Genomic DNA, 20,447 nt, shown 5'->3' with positions numbered 1-20,447 from the left:
TGCCACAAACTTCTCCTGCCCCTCCGAACTCCTTGTTACCACTGGACAGGAGTCCAACACGGTAAGACTGTGAATGTTATTAGGGACTCCTAGCTATTCTGTTGATGGTTGTTGATAAGTGATTCATTGCCGTATTCTTTGCTTAGACTGCAGGTGCCTGCATTACCAGCCGGTTAAACCTTTCTTACCTGAATTAGCAGGTTAGTGGTATTCCGTGTATGCTGTTTGTATTGGCTTACTTGTCTATGCAAAGTCTGATACTTGCCTTGTTTTCAGCTGGTGGTGTGTCCTCCTGTATACCGTGTCTACACTTCTACGGCGCCTGGGTCATCGGTCTCCTGTCTTTCCAGCAATGGACCATTCTGGTTGTTATTTCTAATAGCCAGACAGGTACATTATTTGGAAGACTTCGTCATCTACACGACGAGGCAAGTCGCTCCATTTCAAGTCCGTCATCTACTAGCTTGCTGTCCTTGCAGTGCCTAGAAGCAGGGAGACCACCTCGTTACACCCCTTGCAGTTGTACAAGAATAAAGTGTTTACAGAGGTTTCTTGGGTGCAATCATGATGATCCAAATTGAGAGTCTGCCAACTATATAGCAGAAATGTGTAGGATTGTGGATAAAGTATTAGTTGCAGCTGAACAACCACTGATGCTACGCTGGATATTACCCATCGCAGATACTGTCTGCAAAAACGATATGTGCTGTTTTGATATTGCTGTTTTGTAATTGATCAATGATATTGGACATAGTGAGTGTGTCTTTTAATATAGTGATTGATCTGAACATTGACTTGCTCCAAAAACATGAGCCATCAATTAAGTAATATGCAGAGGAACTGTTTCAACTCATGTTAAAATGATAGCACAGATATATCAGCTAATTTTGATTCCACTTATTGTAACAGCAAATGCGTTTTAAGAGTTTGCCGGTTCAGATAGGTTACAAAATATCAACATAGAATCACAACTATTTTAATACAAACCTCCAAGGGTTAGGCTTTATGCAAAACAGAACAGTCTAAAAATAAGTGTGCCTTCACAGTACTAATATTTCAATCATATAGTGAATTGAATTGCATCAAGAAAGCTCTTTATGTTTATGTAAATTATATACACACACAATTGAACATCAAATCTGAGTTTACCTTACAACGATATGTGTACAGACGATAAACTCCGGCCTGGAATTCCATTGGTGATAAGTGATATAGTAATGAGTTTGGAGCCATATCCACTGCTGTCCTTTTGTCAGGAACCTGTAATAACATGACTTGCCTTTTCCATATTGCATTACTAAAAAACAATAAGTACATTTCTCCACTTAAATTCTTTTAACACTATGTTACAAAAAACAATATATAAGCGCTAAACATATGCAGACATAAGATACATAATAAAGGGCCTGCCACACTACATCATGAATATCATCACTGGCATCATAAAGCGCAAAATAGAAAACGTCAAGGGAGTAGTCAATAAATCCCTGGGGCTCTTGTTTTACAGAAGTGTTATTCAGGTACTGGAAAACCTAAAATATCATATCAGTTGGAGTGAGCATGTCGGTGTAAGAAGCAAACAACTTTAATTTGGTAATAATGACACTGTGTAACACTGTACCCAGGAGAGATTCTGTGTACCATTTATGTTTTCAAGGGAAAAATTAGATATATGGATTAAGAGTAATTGGCAAGGGAATGTTCCACAAAGTTTATGAAGTCTGTTTCATGTACCTGCCTACTAGAACACAATACATTCAGGACAATATTTCATAGACCGCTGTGGGAGGACATTTGGATTAACACGTCAATTGCCAAATTTTGATATTACACACTAATTTAGAACTCAGTGGGTATAACTACATAATTTGTATTCCATCACTGAAAATAGTTTGGTGGCCGTTCTTTGTACCACTGCCAGCAGTTTATTATTCTACTCATTATATTGCTGCTTTCTTTTCCCAACCATTTGAAAACGTTTGTCACCTTGTGGTGCGGCAGAAACCCACCATATTTGAATGTCCTTTTTCTGTAGGATTGGCGATCATACCAATGTTCCTTCTAAGCTGTGAGCATTTGTGCTTGTCCATTTTCCTTCTAGGTGCCACTCAGAAGAGTTTTAGCAGTGTACACAGAACATTCCCACCTATTCAACAACATTTAATAAGGCACAAACCACAGCATGTAACTAACATTTGCTTTTTCTCAAAATAAAGCTAAATCATACTAAGTCTTGATATTATGGTCTAGCCTATTTACATTACAGTACTATGCAAGGGTGACCTTAAGAACCTAAAAACAGATTATAACCACAAGAAATAAAAAAAAAATCTAAGATATGCTTGCACCCATTAAACAAATTATCTTCCCTCCCCACCGTGACTCCTATAATTGACTCTACCACACTTTTATCTTATGACTAACTTCTGCACCAGGTCACATTTCGATATTACGGGACAACCCTGATTCTGCCGACCTTGGCTCTGCAAAAGGTTACCAGACTTGTACCTACATCCACATGTTTTATGTTTGTTATAATATGAATAATGTTCAAGCACCAGAATTTCTGTTACCAACATTATGTAACCCAAGCGTCAGCTCAATAATCGGATACTGACTGCATGTAAGCTGCAGACTTCATACTTAGATGTGTAACCTCTCCCCATGTTTCCTATTCTTTGTACATATTTGAAACAATCACTTTGAAGCGCTTCCCTTGGAATTTAGCACATCATAAAACTCAAAATACTGATTTCCCCTGTAAGACCTTTCAGTAGGCTAATGTCATGCTCAGCGTCTCCCACTGTAGCATTTCTAACACTATCCTGTAAGCCTGTAAATGGAGAACAACATTGCAATATAATTTATTGGCCTGCAAGGGATAATGTGTAAGGTCTATGCCTGGAATTATTCTAAAACAGTATTAGGGCAAGGGATATTCAGACAGCTAGAATGTTTTCCACAAAATCTGCATCCTTTCCAAGGTTTTTTTAGAGTTCTATTGAGCATAGACGTTAACAAATTATATGGTAACTCGCTGCTATACAAAACACAGTTTCACTGATCACTTTTATAGTCCTACCAACAATATAAGAGTGGGGTATGTTGCAAACAATCTTGTATGCCCTTCAAAATAATTGTGCACATTCAAGTTCATGATATTTTTTTAAACAGCACATAATTTCACAATAAGGCTTTAAATATGTTTTAGTGCTACAATCCCTCACTTTTTACAGAGCCCTGTAAACTAGTATTGGAGGCTAGCACAGACGTAGGGAAGTGGTACAGGTGGAAGGACACAGGAGAACATTCCTTTGGGTTGAAGAACAAATCAGCAACTTTCAAAAACAAAGTCTGATGTCTCAGAAGTACAGTACAGTGAAGGAAATGTGCTGTTATTTGCTGAAGTCTAAGAAATTGCACCTTCTGTTGATTTCCATGCTGTGGCTTTTTTTTTTAACACAATCATGTGTTTATTGCCACTAGCATCCCCATGCATCTTGTTTAACTGATAAATTAAAGTTACTCACTGTAGTGACTAGACTCATAGCCCTTGGTCCCCTTTCCTCCATCCTTGTGGGGTGTCCCCCAACATGGGGATGGTACGGGAATCTTTGGCAGCGTAAAATTGAGCTTCCCTTTAAATTTAGTAAAGCGCGTGGGGGCGAGGCCTCGGGCGTGGGAACACCCGACCGAGCCCCCCACGGCACCTCACCTCAGTCCCCTTTGAACACATTGGACACTTAGATACATGGCTACACTTATTCATATTAGCCATTGGCATGCTAGTGGGGGAAGGCGGGTGGGACGTATGGAGGAAAGGGGACTAAGGACTATGAATACTCTAGTCACTACGGCGAGTAACTTCATTACTCATACGTCGCGCCCCTTTTCCTCCATCCTTGTAGGTGATTCCACCGAAGAAGAACATAGGGTGGAGCTGTGATAACCTGCCTCATATCTACGATGAAGCAAAAAGGTTCTTCAGGAACGCCTGACCAAACTCAGCATGGCTCCTGGAGCTGGTGTCCAGTGAGTAGTGCTTACAGAAGGCCGACGGAGTGGCCCAAGTAGGCGCCTTGCTGATGACATCCCAAAATGCATGTCTCTGAAACGCGACAGCCATGGTGGCCCTGGCTCTGACCGCAAGGGCATGAATCCCCTCAGGAACAGGTCTGCCCATGGCCATGTACGCCTCCGAAATGGTATGGACTATCCAATGGGCGACGGAAGCCTTGGAAGCTTGAGAGCTGTGGGAGGAGCCCCCAAAAATCACGAACAATGCCTCTGAATTCCTGAAGGATTTCGTCCGAGAGATAAAACTTGAGGACCCTCTTGAGGTTCAAGGAATGTAGGGCCCTCTCTGCCTCTGATTTGCGAGTTCGGGAAGAACACCGGCAGGCAGATATTCTGATTCAGATGAAATGGAGAGATCACCTTGGGCAAGATGCTTGGGTGAGAGCGCAAGATTACCTTGTTGTGAAATGTAGTGAAGGGCTTACATGAGGACAACGCCTGCAACCCACTAACCCTGCAGTCAGAGGTGAGAGCGACGAGTAAAACAGTCTTTAGTGTCACCAAGCGGATGTCCACAGAGGCCATCGTCTCGAAAGGCTTGTGCTTTAAAGCTACCAGAATCACACTGAGGTCCCAGACTGGGTGCGGCCTATGCACCGGCAGAAAAAGCCTAGACAACCCGTTAAGGTGGGCCTTAACCACCGGATTAGCCACAGAAAACCCATGCTCAGGGGAATTCTTGTAAGCCCCAATGGGTGCCAAATAAGTGCAGCAAGTATCCACCTGAACTCCAGAACGAGCCAAGTGTGCAAAAAATGCCAGTACGTCATCCATAGGAGAGGTGACAGGATCCAGACCCTGGTCAAAAGCCCAATGGCAGAACCTAGTCCATTACTCTTATATTGGGACAGAGTCGAGGACCTCCTGGCCTTCTGAATGATGACCCAGTTGTCATCCGTAAATTGAGCATGCTGAAGCCTCAGCTAGTCAGGAACCAGGCCGCCAGCGCCAGTTTGGCCAGGTCTGGATGATCCACTGCCCCGCATTGCTGCGTCAGGAATCCCATGCTGTAGATCAGAAGGTGGACCGGACCTTGGGAGCACAACAGCAGCAGATCCAAAAACCAGGGTCTCGAAAGCCAGTGGGGGTTAATCAGGATAAGCTGCAACCCACCGAAGCCTGGAACTTGCAGAGGGTCCATTGGAGCAGAGGGGTGGGCAGGAACGCATAATACCTGCGGCCATGCCAACAGATCTGAAAGGCATCTTGCATAGACACCCGACTCCGTCCTGCCCATGAAGCACTGGAGGCACTTGGAATTCAGAGGGGATGCAAACAAATCCAGATCCTTGAACCCCAAGCTGCTCAACTTCTGCATTGCTGTCCCCCGGGAGGTGGACTGCTGAAATCCAAATCTTCTCCGTCAGGACCCATTCCCAGATCGATAGCGCCTCCATGCAGAGGAGCGGGGAATAGGTGCCACCCTGCTTGTTCAGGTAAAAAATGGATTCAGAAAAGGCCTTGAGGGCCAGGCCCACTGCCCTGAGATCGAGTGGATTGATATGCAGGAGAGCTCCTGTCCTGGACATGCTCCATGAATCACATAGCTCTCCAGAGTAGCCCCCCAGCCCGAAAGGGAGGAGTCTGTCATCACAAGGAGGGTAGGCGCCAGTCGGGTGAAGGGGGCTCCCACTGAAACACTGCTATCCATCAGCCACCAGCGAAGATCGGGCAGTAGGAGCGGCGGTATTGGGACCCTGTCGACTGGGACCTCGTCTGTTGATCCCAATTGGCTGCCAGGTGGAGCTGGAGGAGCCTCATCTTGAGGCGAGCATGCTGTACAGTTAGCATGCAGGAGACCATCAGACCCAGAATGCGCTGGAAACACCATGTTGAGGTGGTCGAGTAGGCCAGAAAGTGCCTGACTACCTTGCGGAGGGGCAGGAGCCTCTCGGGCGTAGGGAATACACGCTGAAAGGTAGTGTTCCAACGCACCCCTAGGAAGACCAGTTCCTGAGATGGGCACAACTGTGACTTCCTCTGGTTGAGGGAGAACCTCAATTGATGAAGGATATCTGTCAATCTCTGGCAGGAGAGCACCACCCCTTTGGGCGGTAAAGACAGATTTAGAAATTACATGTCCAGGACAACCCTCAGGCCAGCCTGGTGGTTCTTGGGTACCGCAAAAATCCTGGAATAATACCCAGAGCCCCTGTCTAAAAGAGGAACCGGTTCTATCGCCTGCATTGCCAAGAGCAAAAGGACCTCCCGTAGAAGAGCCGGGGACCCGATCTGAGGAAGAGGAGGAGAGGATGGTTGAGGCAAAGGAAGAGGAACACTTAAGCCCATGGAGACCACGGATAGGATCCACGGGTTGCTAAAAAGACGCTTTCAGGTGTCCTGGAACAGAGCCAAACAGCCTCCCACAGGCGAGCTGTGTTCCCCGACACTGACTTCACTGCTTCTTGGCGTCAGAGGCAGGGGCAGAGGAGGGGGAGTGGAAAAACCTGTGCGACGTCCTCTGCTGCTTCGTCCTGTTGTCGCTGGGCGACCTGTCAGGCCTCTGTGTACCGCGGTCTCAGAAACCCCTTGAAGCCGGAGAAAGAGCAGGGCTTGAACTCAGTTCTGCTCTGGGACTGAGGGAAGGATTTCTGTCTAGGTTTTGTCAGGATGGCCAAGGACTTGGCGGTTTGAGTGGTAGTTTCCTTCTGTGTCAACTCATCATCGGTTGACAAATGAAAAAGGTCCACACCCTCAAAGGGCAGATCCAGGATCCGCTCCTGCACGTCAGATGAAATCTTAGTGGCATGCATCCATGCCGTACTTCTCATCCTGACACCGAAGCACAGCCCTCTGCTTACTGTGTCGATGGGGAGATCAAAGACTCCATGAGGTCCTTCGCAATGGCCCGGGTATCTGCCAGACCGGCCTTGAAGGAGCCTTACTTGTTCGAAGGGAGGTCGGGCAGACCTTCTCTGAGCTCTGCCACAGCTTCCGGCTAGTCGCAGCCAAGAGGACGTCTGCTTTGGCGTCCTGAGATTGAATAACAGCGCTTTCCTAGAGACTCAAGGACTTTGTCCTCCTTGGAAAGACAACTAGAGGTGGCTCCCGTGGAGGAAGGCGACAAAGACGATGGTTTAGAATACAAGGTGGCTGCAGCCACCACTGAAGAATGAGGCTACAGGTGGGAGGCCAGGAGGATCGGGTCCCTGTCTGTCAGCCTAAACCTGCTGTCCAACTTCTTGATCAGCTGGGAGTTGGCCATGGGCTTCTCCCAGACCTTTCGCGCCACCTGCTGGAAATCCTTCTTTCCGTATAAAGTTTTATTAGCATTTTCAAACCATTTCAACATAAAATAAACCCTACCTCCCTGCCCGCCCCTCCCCTTGGTCTGATTGAGCTTGTCCTTTATTCCCCTCTGAGAGGGATGCCAGACCGGATCGTGGCGCGCTTACCCAAGACCTCTGCTAGCACTCCCGACACCTTGGGGGCTTCCTCAGGCAGAGGGACCCACAAGAACTTTGCCAGGCCCTGAATGCGGTCATGAAAGGCCTTAGTGGATGCCAAGGGTTCATCGTCCTGGGCGTCATTGTCGTTATTGGACCCCCTTCCTTTTTCACAGACAGAGGGGAATGGAGGCCCTGGGACACAGGTGGCAATGGGGTCCCCCCTAAGTCCAGCATCAAAGACAGGTCCAAGGGCTGTTGAGGGGCATGCGTTGGTGGTGCAGGAGGAGGTGGAGTGGTCTGAACAACCGGGGAAGGGACCGGAACCGGCAGTGCTGGAGAAATGGGGCGAGTACCCAGTGGAGGGAGCCGGGGCAGCGCCACCTGCTGGATGACCTCCTTCCTATGTCCTTCAGGAGCCCCTTCATATGATGGGAATGCATGAGGAAGAGGAAGCGCTGGAAGAAGCGGTCCTCGCAAGCCAATGGGACCCTCGGTCAAAGTACTGAGGTGCCTGGGGCATGTAGCCGTACGACTGTAATGGGTAGATGTATCCCTGAGGAGACCAGATGCCTAAACCATACAATACGCTGCCGCTTCCAGAGGGAAGGGGACTGGGATCATCTTGCAATGCCCATTCGATGGGCGAAAGCATGGGCGGGCCCTGAGCTGGATTCAAGATGGCTGCTGGCTTGGCAGCCTCAGCCAATTGCTTTTCTGCTATTTTGAAGCCTTGCGCCACGCCCTGGGCAGGAAGGCACAGAAGCCCTGAGCCACGAGAGGGCTCAGACACCAGAAGATACAGCTTGGGTCTTGCACCCGAAGCAGAGGCGTCAACCTCAGAAATCACTCTGGTAGGCGGTATTCCTGTTGAGGACAGACTCTTGGAGGTGACACTCGACGATCCCTTACCCCCTGGGCTCGAAAAAGAGGACAAACTTGATTGCCCTTCTGAGAAAATCCCAGTAGGGCCCCTGGGCCCATCAGCTTGGGAGCTGGTAGGCAAGATGGCCTCAGGTCTGGGCCCCTCAGCTTGGGAGCCGGAAGCCTTAGAGGCATCAGGCCAGCCAGTACCTGAATCTGAGGATCCATGGGAACCCCGGGGAAGGAGTCACCATGCTGTGGAGCCGTGCTGAATAGAGGTCCTACGCTGTCGTGACAAGTGGTCCTGGAGACAAGGTCCTTAAGGTGGGGGCAGAGGAAAGGGTGGAAGATCTCCCTCCACCGCAACAACCGATTCTTCAATGCCCTATGACCGGCAGCGCTGCAAGGCGAACATGCGTCCCAGGGATGGTTGGGTCCCAAACACTCAAGACAGAGTGCATGGGGGTCTGAGGCCGGGAACGAGCGGTCACATGAGGCACATCTGGTGAATCCTCCTGCGGGCAACATGTGCCGGGGGAGGCGAGGCACCAAAGGGAATTTAAATAAAATTAAAATAACAAAAAACAGGGAGCAAGCGGAAAGCCAAAAGAAATCTCAGTGCTGGCTACCAGGTCTGACACCGTCTGTGCGGATAAAGGGACTGAGGGGAGTCACCGGAGGGCAGGGCCTTCCCACGCCTGAGGCCGTGCCCCCCAAGCGCGATACTAAATTTAAAGGGGTAGCTCAATTTTTCACTGCCAGAGGTTCCGGTACTATCTCCATGTTGAGGGACGCCCCACAAGGAAGGAGCAAAGGGTATGGGACGTATGAGTACAGTGAATTTAAGAAGGGGGTCCCTAGTTAAAGAAGGCAGAACTCAATCTGCTGTACCTCAGAGCATTGCTACTGTTGTCTTAAAAGTCAAACATATGTGATTTTCTTCAACAGGCTTCATAAGAAACCACAGTAAGGCTCTGGTTGAATGTCATCTAGGATGTGGCAAAACTATAAGCTGTATTATGAGCCCTCTCATTTCACTTCCTATGTCAGGATTACAAGTAGGGTTCTGATGATATTTTACTCCCTACTTGGAATCAAATGATTTTTCAGGGAATAAAAAGTAATTAGCTTTACCAGATGGAATAGTTTATGCTTATTAAAAGATATTCTTTCCCCTTAAAATTCCTCATGAGATCGGACAGTGATATTATTAGAGTTCCTTCCCGTGCCACTGCTCTGCCGGTCACTGATGCCAAAAAATACCACTCGAGCTTTGTGGGTAGAAGCAGGCGGTAGGCTCCTATATGGTCATTGTTTCTCGTTCTTGGTGCACAGTTTCCTGTTTCTAGGGAGCAAACATGGATGGTGTAAATGCCTCCTAGCTGTAAAGCTGTTTTGGAGTACGTTTTGTCACAACTCATAGGACAACGTAATGTGGGTAACAAGAAGAGACGCAGGAATTCTGATCATCATATTTTAGGGCGCAGTTATTCTAATGCAATTATCCTTACACAAATTAGGAGAGGCATGTTCTCCTGGCCCTTGAATTACTTCATTAAAGTGGCACGTGAACTCCAATTAGCATGATTTCTGACACATTCCTTTTACTTGCCATTATTCCATCTGGAAATATTGTATCCTGTCTGAATAGTTTGACAGACACATCAGTCATAAGCAATGTTTGTTTTTTGTAATGCATATGGAGTTTTCCAATGGCCAAAACACTTTCTGCATTGTCTCTGAGCAGTGTCAACAAATGAGTAGCCACAACTAAACCTACTGTTTATACCGAGCATACACTGTCCTTTTGTGCATACACGTGTGTTTCTCTGCAAAGGAGTACTGTCGATAGGGTATAGCAGATCTTGAAATCTTGGTCTGGATGATGAGCTCCCGTTATCACATGTAAAATATTTTTTGTTGCCTATGTTTGGAACATGTGTCATAGGATGTACCTTTTACACTGATTTGTAAAGAATTGCAGTGGTTGGGAAGGGGAAATTCCCTTCCAAACTGCAGAGATGGTAGCTCACCAACTACTCATGCTCACAAAGTGGCTTACCTCATTAGTCAGTTCCGCAAATGGAAAATAATGTGCACATGACAGCAAACTATTTCCGCAATATAGAAAAATAATTAGAGGAAAAATTGATTATAACAAAGAACACTGATTACTCCCCATTCAGAATTCAGCATTAAACCTGGAAGCCCAAGCTCACAACCCGAGCCAAATTCTTTTATTTCCACTTGGAAAACACCCCCTCCTTTAAGAACTATAATTCCGCCCAAAAATTCATGGTATCAGCATTTGCTGGTGAACAAAGAAAAGCCTTACCATTACAATATTGCCGGTATCCTGGCGGTAATTCGGCCAGCATAACGGCAAATGGTAATACCGTTACCAGTCTTTCAAAACTCAGCTCATTCTAGGCATGCTGGGATTGTATCTTTTTTCTTGCTTGCACTTTGCACGTGTGGCCATGGGAGCAACATTCAAGCAAGCCTGGTGGGCAATCGCCCCTTTGCCCACCAGGCTTAAAGGGATGGTCTAGCAAAAATGTTTATTTAAAAAATAGAAAGGCATCATAAAAAAAAAAAAAATACTAGCATTCTCCATTTTAAAACTTCCTATGTAAAATTTTGAGCTATTCAAGCTCAAAATTCGCAAAAGCAAGCACATCGGCGCATCCATTTTGTGAAATGGAGGCCCTCCTGTGCTGGCTTTTGCGGCACTAATGAAGGAAAAGCCAGCCAGCTGTAGTAAACAAAGGCTACCGCTGGGTGGCTTTCCCTTCATTAGTGCTGTAGGCAGAGGACGGGGACCGGAGACCAGAGCAGGAAAGCTGCAGCTGAATCTCGGTAAGTGCTATTTATTTTATTTTTTTAAATAAGCACTAGCTGCGGTTTTTTTTCTAAGTTTTCCGGGCTGGAGGAGCCCGGAAAACTTAGAAATAAAACCGCAGCTTTAAAAACGTATTTATGTTTGCGGTCGCTTTTGAAGCGACCGCAAACATAAATACAATGTTATTGTGTTGGAAAACGCTCGGTTTTTCTTTCCAAGTTTCTCAGGCTCCTCCGGCTCGGAGGAGCCTGAGAAACTCGGAAAGAAAAACCGCAGCGTTTTCCAACACAACCGCGTTGTTTCTGCCTGAATCTGCTTTCCCATTTGGGGCTCTCGGGCTCCCCAGCCCGAGAGCCCCAAATGGTAAAGCAGATTCAGGCAGAAACAATGCGGCATTGCGGAAAACAACTGCGTTGTTTCTGCCTGAATCTGCTTTCCCATTTGGGGCTCTCGGGCTCCCCACGGGGAGCCCGAGAGCCCCAAATGGTAAAGCATATTCAGGCAGAAACAACGCGGCATTGCGGAAAACAACCGCGTTGTTTCTGCCTGAATCTGCTTTCCCATTTGGGGCTCTCGGGCTCCCCACGGGGAGCCCGAGAGCCCCAAATGGGAAAGCAGATTTAGGCAGACAACGCAGCATTTAGCATTTCCCAAATGGGAAATCAGCTGCAGGTAGAAACACTACGCGGCATGTAAACATAACCGCGTGTGTTTCTGCCTGCTGTGGCTTTCACTTTGGGTCGCACCGGAGAGCCAAAGTGATAGCCACAGCAGGCAGAAACACACGCGGTTGTGTTGGAAAACGCTGCGGTTTTTCTTTCCAAGTTTCCCAGGCTCCTCCGAGCCGGAGGAGCCTGAGAAACTTGGAAAGAAAAACCGCAGCGTTTTCCAACACAATAACTTTGTATTTATGTTTGCGGTTGCTTCAAAAGCGACCGCAAACATAAATACAACGTTTTTAAAGCTGCGGTTTTATTTCTAAGTTTTCCGGAAAACTTAGAAAAAAAACTGCAGCTAGTGCTTATTTAAAAAAAAAGAAAATAGCACTTACCGAGATTCAGCTGCAGCTTTCCTGCTCTGGTCTCCGGTCCCCGTCCTCCGCCTACAGCACTAATGAAGGGAAAGCCACCCAGCGGTAGCCTTTGTTTACTACAGCTGGCTGGCTTTTCCTTCATTAGTGCCGCAAAAGCAAAAGCCAGCACAGGAGGGCCTCCATTTCACAAAATGGATGCGCCCATGTGCTTGCTTTTGCGAATTTTGAGCTTGAATAGCTCAAAATTTTACATAGGAAGTTTTAAAACGGAGAATGCTAGTATTTTTTTTTATGTTGCCTATCTATTTTTTAAATAAAAATGTTTACTAGACCATCCCTTTAACCATCAGTATATGTTCCATAGGATTTGTGAAATATATTTGTGTGTGTCTTTATTCCGCATGGAAGCTGAATAGCAAATAGCTAGTTATTTATTTATTTTGACATTTGGACAGATGGGGAGTAGGTGCAAGTGGATCTTGGTCACCTGGCCTAAGCGCCGCCCACCTGGTGCCTTCCTGGTTGCCACTCTTTTTCCCCATTTAGCAAGCCCTGCCCACCTGGTGCCTTCCTGGTTGCCGCTCTTTTTCCCTACTTAAGGAGCCCTCGAGCCTCTTTTCCTTTGCAGATGGGGAGCAGGTGCAAGTGGATCTTGGTCACCTGGCCTAAATCCCGGCCACCTGGTGCCTTCCTAGCTGCCGCTCTTTTTTCCCACTTAGCAAGCCCGGCCCATCTGGTGCCTTCCTGGTTGCCGCTCTTTTTCCTTACTTTTCCTTTACAGATGGGAGCAGGTGCAAGTGGATCTAGGTCTCCTGGCCTAAGCACCACCCACCTTCTTAACCCTGCCTCTTAATTCCTGTTTGGACCTGTTCGGACCAGGTGGATCCAGGGCCTGAACCCCTGCTCAGACAGCAGGTAAGTATGCACCAAAATGTTTACTCCCATCCCCACCCTTCTGGTCCCCCTGTGATGTTCCTTTGTGCCCCCCTTCTTGCACACAGGTATTGCCTGTTTTGCTTGATTCTTGTACCCTGCTTTGCTTGCCCCCCCTCCAGCCTAATTCTGCAGCAGTCTGTCCTCATACATTCTGGTTTCACCATCACTGTCTTGTGGCGAATGCTGGATTTGACTTTTACGGACTTCATTGATTCACGGTGCGTTACCCTTTCTCATGGTGGCCCTGAATCATGCTGTTCCCATCTTCATCTTCTATCCAGGCTTGCAACATTATGTGTTACTACTGATTTCTGCAATTGTATTCGCTCTCTCCTCTTGCTTCTCCACTCTTTTTGACTGCTTACTCTCTGTTCTTTCCTCCTCTCCCTTTCTCCCTTTTCCTATCTCCTCCCCACCCCCCCTTACTTCCTTCTATGCACTTACTTTATCAGAATTGTCACTGGACCTAGTATGATAGCAACCTCGTCTGTCTACTTCCCCCGTTATTTGCCCCCCCCCTCCATCACTATCTGAAATGTCGTCAGGCCTAGTACGATAGTCGCTTCTTTTGTTCCTCCCCTCCCTTTCTGCACCCCTCTTCCTTCCCTTTTGTTTTCTCCGGCTCTACCAGAAATGTCGTCAGGCCTAGTACAGTAGTCGCCTGTCTGTTTTCCATTTCCTTCCCATTCTCCCCCTCCCTTCCTTATCTATGTTTTAGCTCTTGCACTATCTGAAATGTCGTCAGGTCGAGTACGATAGTTAATTTCACATACTTACTGTTCATGGCCTGTAAAAGTTTCCCTTGTTCCCTACCTTGCCTTGAAGTGCTTTGAAACACATTGTGTATAGGCGCTATATAAATAAACTATCATATGAAATCATTTATAGCAGTGCACAAAGGCCATGGGCATGTAGGCGCTAGTTGCAGCAAGTGCAGAGTATGGTAAAAAACAAAGTGCGAGAACCTGTTGACATGGTTAGAGCATATTGGTAGACGGTGTGAACATACATACGCTGGAGAGCTTCACCTCATGGTGCGGGGGAAACTTGAGATGAGCACAGTTTGTATTTGTATTTTATTTAATTTCATTTTATATAGCACCTTACACGAAAGAGCTTTACATAGCAATAAAACAATACATACAGAGGGGAGGCACTAGAGAGCCCACACAAGATGGCTGCAAGCTGACAGGGCTCATGCCAGCGATGGCACGGAGCTGCAAATATAAACATCAAAAGAATGAGTTAGTCGAAATAAGAATGGAGGAACAAACAATTGCAACCAGCCGGATCCAACGGAGAAAAGAATCGTAAGAATCAGAGCAGAGGATCCAAAGCTATAAGGAGGCGGCCTGATGCAGTACACTCGCGCAGCATAGAAAGAAGACCGCCACAGCCGCCAAATCTAGGGGGCGGGCTGCGGGACTCTCAATATTAGACCGCCGTCACCGGAGCTCCCAACACGCAGCACAGCGAGGGAAATTGGCGTCGGATCCCGCAAACGCGGATAGTGTGGGGCGGTCTGTGCCCCCCCCCAGACGCAGCAAGGGGGCTGGGACAAATAGAAGGAAGAGTGCAGGAACAGTAGTTCTGCAACAACCTCGGCCAGCGAAGACGTGCTGATGGCAGCCGCTTTGCGGAAGGGCTCATACCCCCACCCACGACACAGGCGAAGCAGGCAAACAGGCGACGCCAACCCGCTGCCCATGAACCCGGCAGGGGTCAAGACGCACACCATCGGGCGGAAACTACCGCCTTGAGAGCAGCGAGCCTACGCAGACGGCAGACTGGACTCGGAGAACGCCCAGATGGGGCGGCAAGGGCAGCTGTATCGGCGGCATAAAAGTAAGCAGGGAAAGGAGAGGGGAGGCCAGACATCTTGCGGGGGTGGGTGGGCAGCAGCGCCCAACAACACTGGGAGGGTGCAGGTGCACTGAGGCAAGCATGCATGCCACAGGCCTCCATTAGGCCACCCTCCCCCACCTTCCCCGATGGAACTCATACTCCGAAGCAGCTGAGCAGAGGGAGGCGAGGGAAAACGGAGTTGCGCATATTCCACACGCGCACCCCCGGGTATCCCATACCAGCGTCCCAGCACGAGGAGCGGGAGCAGTGTCCCACAATGCTAAAAGGCAAGGCAAGGGGGGCACTGCACCCCGCAGCATCCCAAGGCGCATGGACAAAACAAACACACACTGGCGCAGCACTTAGCAGATGAGAGACCGGCCCAAGCACCAAGCAAAAAACACGGCCAAGCTGTGCGCAAAACAGAAGGCTAATCTGGGCAAACAACCACCACCGGCAGCACCTGGGGAGCTGTGCACCCAAATCACGGCTGCACCTCTACTAGCCAACACAGCAGCACCAACGCCTTGGTCATCTCAACAACAAGGAAGCACCCTGCAGCGGCCCGACTAGGGCAGAGACCAACACCCTATGCACAGAGAGCTGAGGAGCAACACATTCCACACGCGAAAGAGCGCACTCACAGGCGTAGCAACTAAGACCCAGCGATGCGCCCCAATACAACTGAAGCAACTCTGGCAGACTGCCCCACAGAGCGGGGATCAAGTCCAGCCTGAGAACGTAGCCATACAGCACCAAGGGAATGCTAGCATACAGATAAGCGCCACACCCCCAGTGGGCCGCACCGCAGGTATATCCAGCCCTCTACGAGTCTCAAGCGCCCTACGGCCACTGCAATCACCGCACGAGGTGCAACGGACCCGGCACAGAGGGGGCAACACCTACTGCAGCAGGAGCCCTAACCGCATAGAGCGTCCCGGAGAACCCACATCTGGTCACAGGTGCCCGGCCTGACTAGTTAACCACACGTGGGAACTCTTCACCAAGGCTGAGACCAACTGCAAGTACCCTACCCCCTGCAAAGTGGCAGCGATCAATCGGCCGGAGGGGCATGCACCTAGGAGACCAGAACCCGGATTCGGAAGAACTGCCTAGACTTGCAGCACCCAGCCTGCCACGGAGAACCGACCGGAACAAAACAGAAATGGACATCCAATCACAGCTCCAGGCCATATTGGCAGAAATGCAGATAATTGGACAGCTGACCCAAGAGAAACATACCTCCATGCTAGACATTAAGCGAGACCTACAAGACAATCAGACGTGCCTGGCCGCCCAGGCGGAAATAATCCCGGACAATGAACAGCGAATCAGCGCAATCGAGGACAAGCAGACGACAATGAAGACAGACTTAGACGGGGCAATCAGGGAAGAGTAGCGTGTGGGGGAAAAAAATCGATGATAAAGAAAACCGCTCCTGCCGCAAAAACCTGTGGGTGGTGGGTCTTCCCGAGAACGCAGAGGGGCAGAGTCTGGAAACATACATCTATGACTTCCTTTGTGACACCCTGCGAATCGAAAATGCAGAAGAACTAACTAATGAGAGGGTGCACTGGGCCCCGATACCGACACCACAGCCAAATGAACGCCCCAGGATCATAACTATGCGCCTCCTCAACTTCCAACATAAGATGGTTATCCTTAAAGCCTACATAGTGGCATGCCCCATCCGTGTCGAAACAGCAGACATAATTATATATAATGACTATTCGCTGGAAGTCTCGAGGCGACGCAAGGGCTTCAATCCGATCTTTGAAGCTTTAAGGCTTCAAGCACAGACACTATTTAAAATTCCCAGCAACGTGGTGCATCCAGATGGATAAGCAATGGCACACCGTCGATGACCCGGAATTAGCATGGCGCTTTCTCCAGCAATGCAGCCTTGTCACCGCTGAATACGAAAAACCACCGTCGGAGGCCCAGCAATTGAACTCCCATCCTAGGACCAGCCAAGACAGTCAACAAGCAAATGGAAAGTGGCACAAAAGTGGCCGACGACCTAAAGGTTGGGGCCAAACCCTAGATAGTAGCGAGACATTAAAAATGAATTCATTTCCAAAACTAATCTACATCACGATAATAATTCCAGTTAGCCCGACACCTAGATCAATGAATGAACTAGAAAAAGCAATCGCCAAGTTTATCTGGAAAGGGAAGAAGGCGAGAATCTGCTTCTCAACATTACAGGCAGGCAAGACAAATGGCTTGCGCTGCACCATCCCTGGGAGCCTACCATCAAACGGCTCAGGTCTGCTGGATGAAACGATGGCTAGACACAACCAACGACTCCAGCTGGAGGGCAATGGAAGTAGCTCACCTGAAGCCACTATCTCCAATCGAAATCATGGTCATATCCCCGAATAAGCTTCCACCTTACATAAAAAGACAACCGATTTTAGGGCCTCCGATCTCTCAATGGCACAAACTGAGGGCCACACAGGGGTTCCCAACCCAGAACGCACCTCTGTGGTCCAGTCTCCGGACAATACTCTCTTACTCTCATTCACCATAAACAAGACCAGGACTGGGAAAATGTCAGGCTGATGGACATTAGCGAGGAAGGGATACTCCTGAATTTCCGAGCGGCACGCACAAAACTGGGTCTCAACCGGGGGGATTGGTTCACCTACCTTACGATACAAACCATGGTACACTCCAACACGTCGCTTGACTCCCATCTCCAGACCCCGACCCCATGCGAAAAGGAGATGGAACAACACCTAGAATCCTTCCTGCATCTGCGCACCTTCTATCGTATGGCGATCCCCAGCAACCTGGACAGAAACCATGCGCTAGCGACAACATGGTCCGAAGACCTAGGGGTCCAAACTGGCATCGCTGACATCCTTGAATATTACACAGCTATACCATTAACCTCTGTGAACCTAAAGAACAGAGAAATATAATATAAAATCCTGCAACAATTATACTACACCCCAACTAAACTACATGAAATGGGGCTTGCCCAATCCGACGGGTGCTGGAGGGGCTACAGCGCTACATGCACAATGGAACACATATTGTGGCAATGCCCCGATATCACTTCCTACTGGCGGAATGTGTATGAGCAATGAGGATGTATAGAAGGGGCTGATGTCGCATTCGCACCCAAGGTTATGCTACTGGGCGCGGTCTCGAACGAATGGCACACAGACACTCTAGTCTGCAGAATCATCGGACTCATCCTGTTCACGGCTAGAAAACTCCTGGTCATCCACTGGAAAGCTAAAGCCCCACCTTCGACTAACGAGCGGGTCGCACTCCTCTCTAAAAGTTCTTGATTGGAAGGAGCGGCGTATACGAGACAGGCGACACACAACCCGACCAGAGCAATAAGATTCTGAGAAATAATCGACCCATATATATATAGAGGGAAGGGCAGTAGATGGGGCAGCAAATAGGCCAAGGGGAAGGTTATAATATTAAGCAAGGAAGCAAGTAAGACTGCTGGTAGAGACATTAAGCACACTAGGCATGAGGCCTTTCTGATTTTGTTTGTAGATGAGCACTCTCACTGTTAAGGGTGGGGCGGTAGGGGGAGTTGATCCAAGGACCGGAAGGGGGGGGCATTGTTGGGAAGAGTGGAATCGGACTTCAGCAAGCAGCGGAAGGAATAGCAGCAACAGTTGCTATGTGCAAATATGTAGTATGCACATTTTTCCATCTGTACCGTTATAAAAAACTTAAGATGTTTAAAAAAAAAACAGTACATACAGTAGGATCAATATTTAAAACACAAAGTATTTCAAAATTGCAATAGGACCTTGGACGGAGTGGTGTGAGAGTGGGCAGTCTGAGGCAGTCCACAGTCTTTTGTGTCTGGACACTGCAGTTTTGGCGCCATTTTTCTACAAAAGCTACATCCAGGAGCGAAGCGGAGTGGAGTGGTGTGAGAGTGGGCAGTCTGAGGCAGTCTAATGGCGTCTGGGACAGATGGGGGAGTTTCTCTGGACCTGAGACTCAATACCCCTGGTGGTGAAGATGAGCCCCGTAGGCTGCGGAGTGCCAACAGCCCCTCTTTACTATTGACATCCTCACTCTCCAACGACGTTCCTTCTACTCTTCAATTAAACAACCTACCCAGTGCAGGCGCATTAAAGCGACCAGGTGGCAAACTGCAAAACAACCCGTCGAAAAAAATCGGCCAAACTTACAGTACAACAACAAACTGCAAAAACCAACTATTCAGCTCAAAAACAAAAACTCTTGCCTGTGGGTTGGTTTGAGCCTGTGAGTGGATCCACTTCAACAGGAGAGGTCGTCGGCAAACATAATCAGACGGAGGAACTGGAGGTTGGCTGTAACACCAGCGGAGCCGTAGCACCTGGGTCCCAGTCTCTGATGGTGGACGACACGGTGGGGCACCCCCTCGATGGAGGGAGGGCCACCTGTGTCGGAAGCCGAAGGGAGCGGGGGACGGCTTCGCGCGCTCCGACTCACAGCCTGTGGCCAACTGTGGCCCCGCGGCGGAGCGGAGCTGCAGGGGTGTGTCACCGCGGCGGCATCTGCAGGAGGGAGCCGGCTGCGTTGCGAATTCCAGCGGGGCCGGCGGAGCCGTGGTGCCCAGGCCCTGGCCCCTGCGGATGTTGGAAGACGCGGAGGAATCCTCCGTCGAAGGAGGGGGGGCCACCGGCGTCGGATTCCGGGGGGTGCCGCGGCCAGGCATCGCGGTCTCCATTGCAGCCACGGAAGACCAGCACAACCTGATCGAAGATCAGAGCGACGAAGACCCGCTCCCGGCTCGGCTCTCCTCCGAGCAAACCAGAGACTCGGGGGAGACGAGGTATTTTAACTCGACGCTTCCCGTCACAGCAGCCCCACAGTGCCACCTGGCGGCTAAAGCTGTGATCACATCAACCCCTTCAGAAAAAATCATAAAGGCACAGATACACAGTACACCATCTTTGACATCGGCTGAAAGCACAGATGCAGAACAGAAGGAAAGAAACAAAATACAGACTCATGAGGGGGTTTCTAAGACTTTGGGATGCCCTGGTGAGCCAATGACAACGATCCCTTCAATAACATCTTCTTCGGTCCCCTTGCACCCTGAGAGCACCATAAGCGAGTCTGTTAAACCTAGTGATCTGAGAGAGGGGATTAAATCAGGGACACATAACAAGCATGCAATTGGAATTCCACTCAGGCGGATCACAAAAAAAAACTTTGATCTCCCTACATCTAACAATCGAGCCCAAGCAAAAAAATGTTTGAGATCTACTAACGCGTCAACTCCATCGGCGAGTTCGCGCCTGGAATATTCCATGAAAACACTTTTTCAAAGACAAGCAAAAAATAAACTTCAACAAACGGGGATTGGAGAAATTTCAGACGCAGACTTGCTAGAAGCACTCCTTGAACCTCTACTCACAGCCTTATCAGGCTCCCAGAAGAACACGCAAGGCAGTGGGGTCCAAGCACCCTTACAACAACAAAAAGAGCA

At 48.7% G+C, this 20,447-nt stretch overlaps 1 protein-coding gene across 11 annotated transcripts in view; it reads right to left on the bottom strand.

Annotated features, from left to right (window-relative positions):
- CLOCK (clock circadian regulator) overlaps positions 1-20,447 on the bottom strand; it is a 2,930,945-nt gene that overhangs the window by 1,125,911 nt on the left and 1,784,587 nt on the right. For all 11 annotated transcript variants that reach the window (XM_069631637.1, XM_069631640.1, XM_069631638.1 and 8 more), the window contains one exon: positions 1,150-1,297. In XM_069631637.1, the coding sequence (XP_069487738.1) occupies positions 1,150-1,297 (148 nt within the window). The remainder of the gene's footprint in view (positions 1-1,149; positions 1,298-20,447) is intronic.

The sequence above is a fragment of the Ambystoma mexicanum genome, chromosome 6q (assembly GCF_040938575.1).
Source record: "Ambystoma mexicanum isolate Mex_15411 chromosome 6q, UKY_AmexF1_1, whole genome shotgun sequence".
NCBI classification, from domain to species: Eukaryota; Metazoa; Chordata; class Amphibia; order Caudata; family Ambystomatidae; genus Ambystoma; species Ambystoma mexicanum.
Note: the sequence above shows the minus strand (reverse complement) of the source record. Positions and strands in the feature narration are given on the sequence as shown.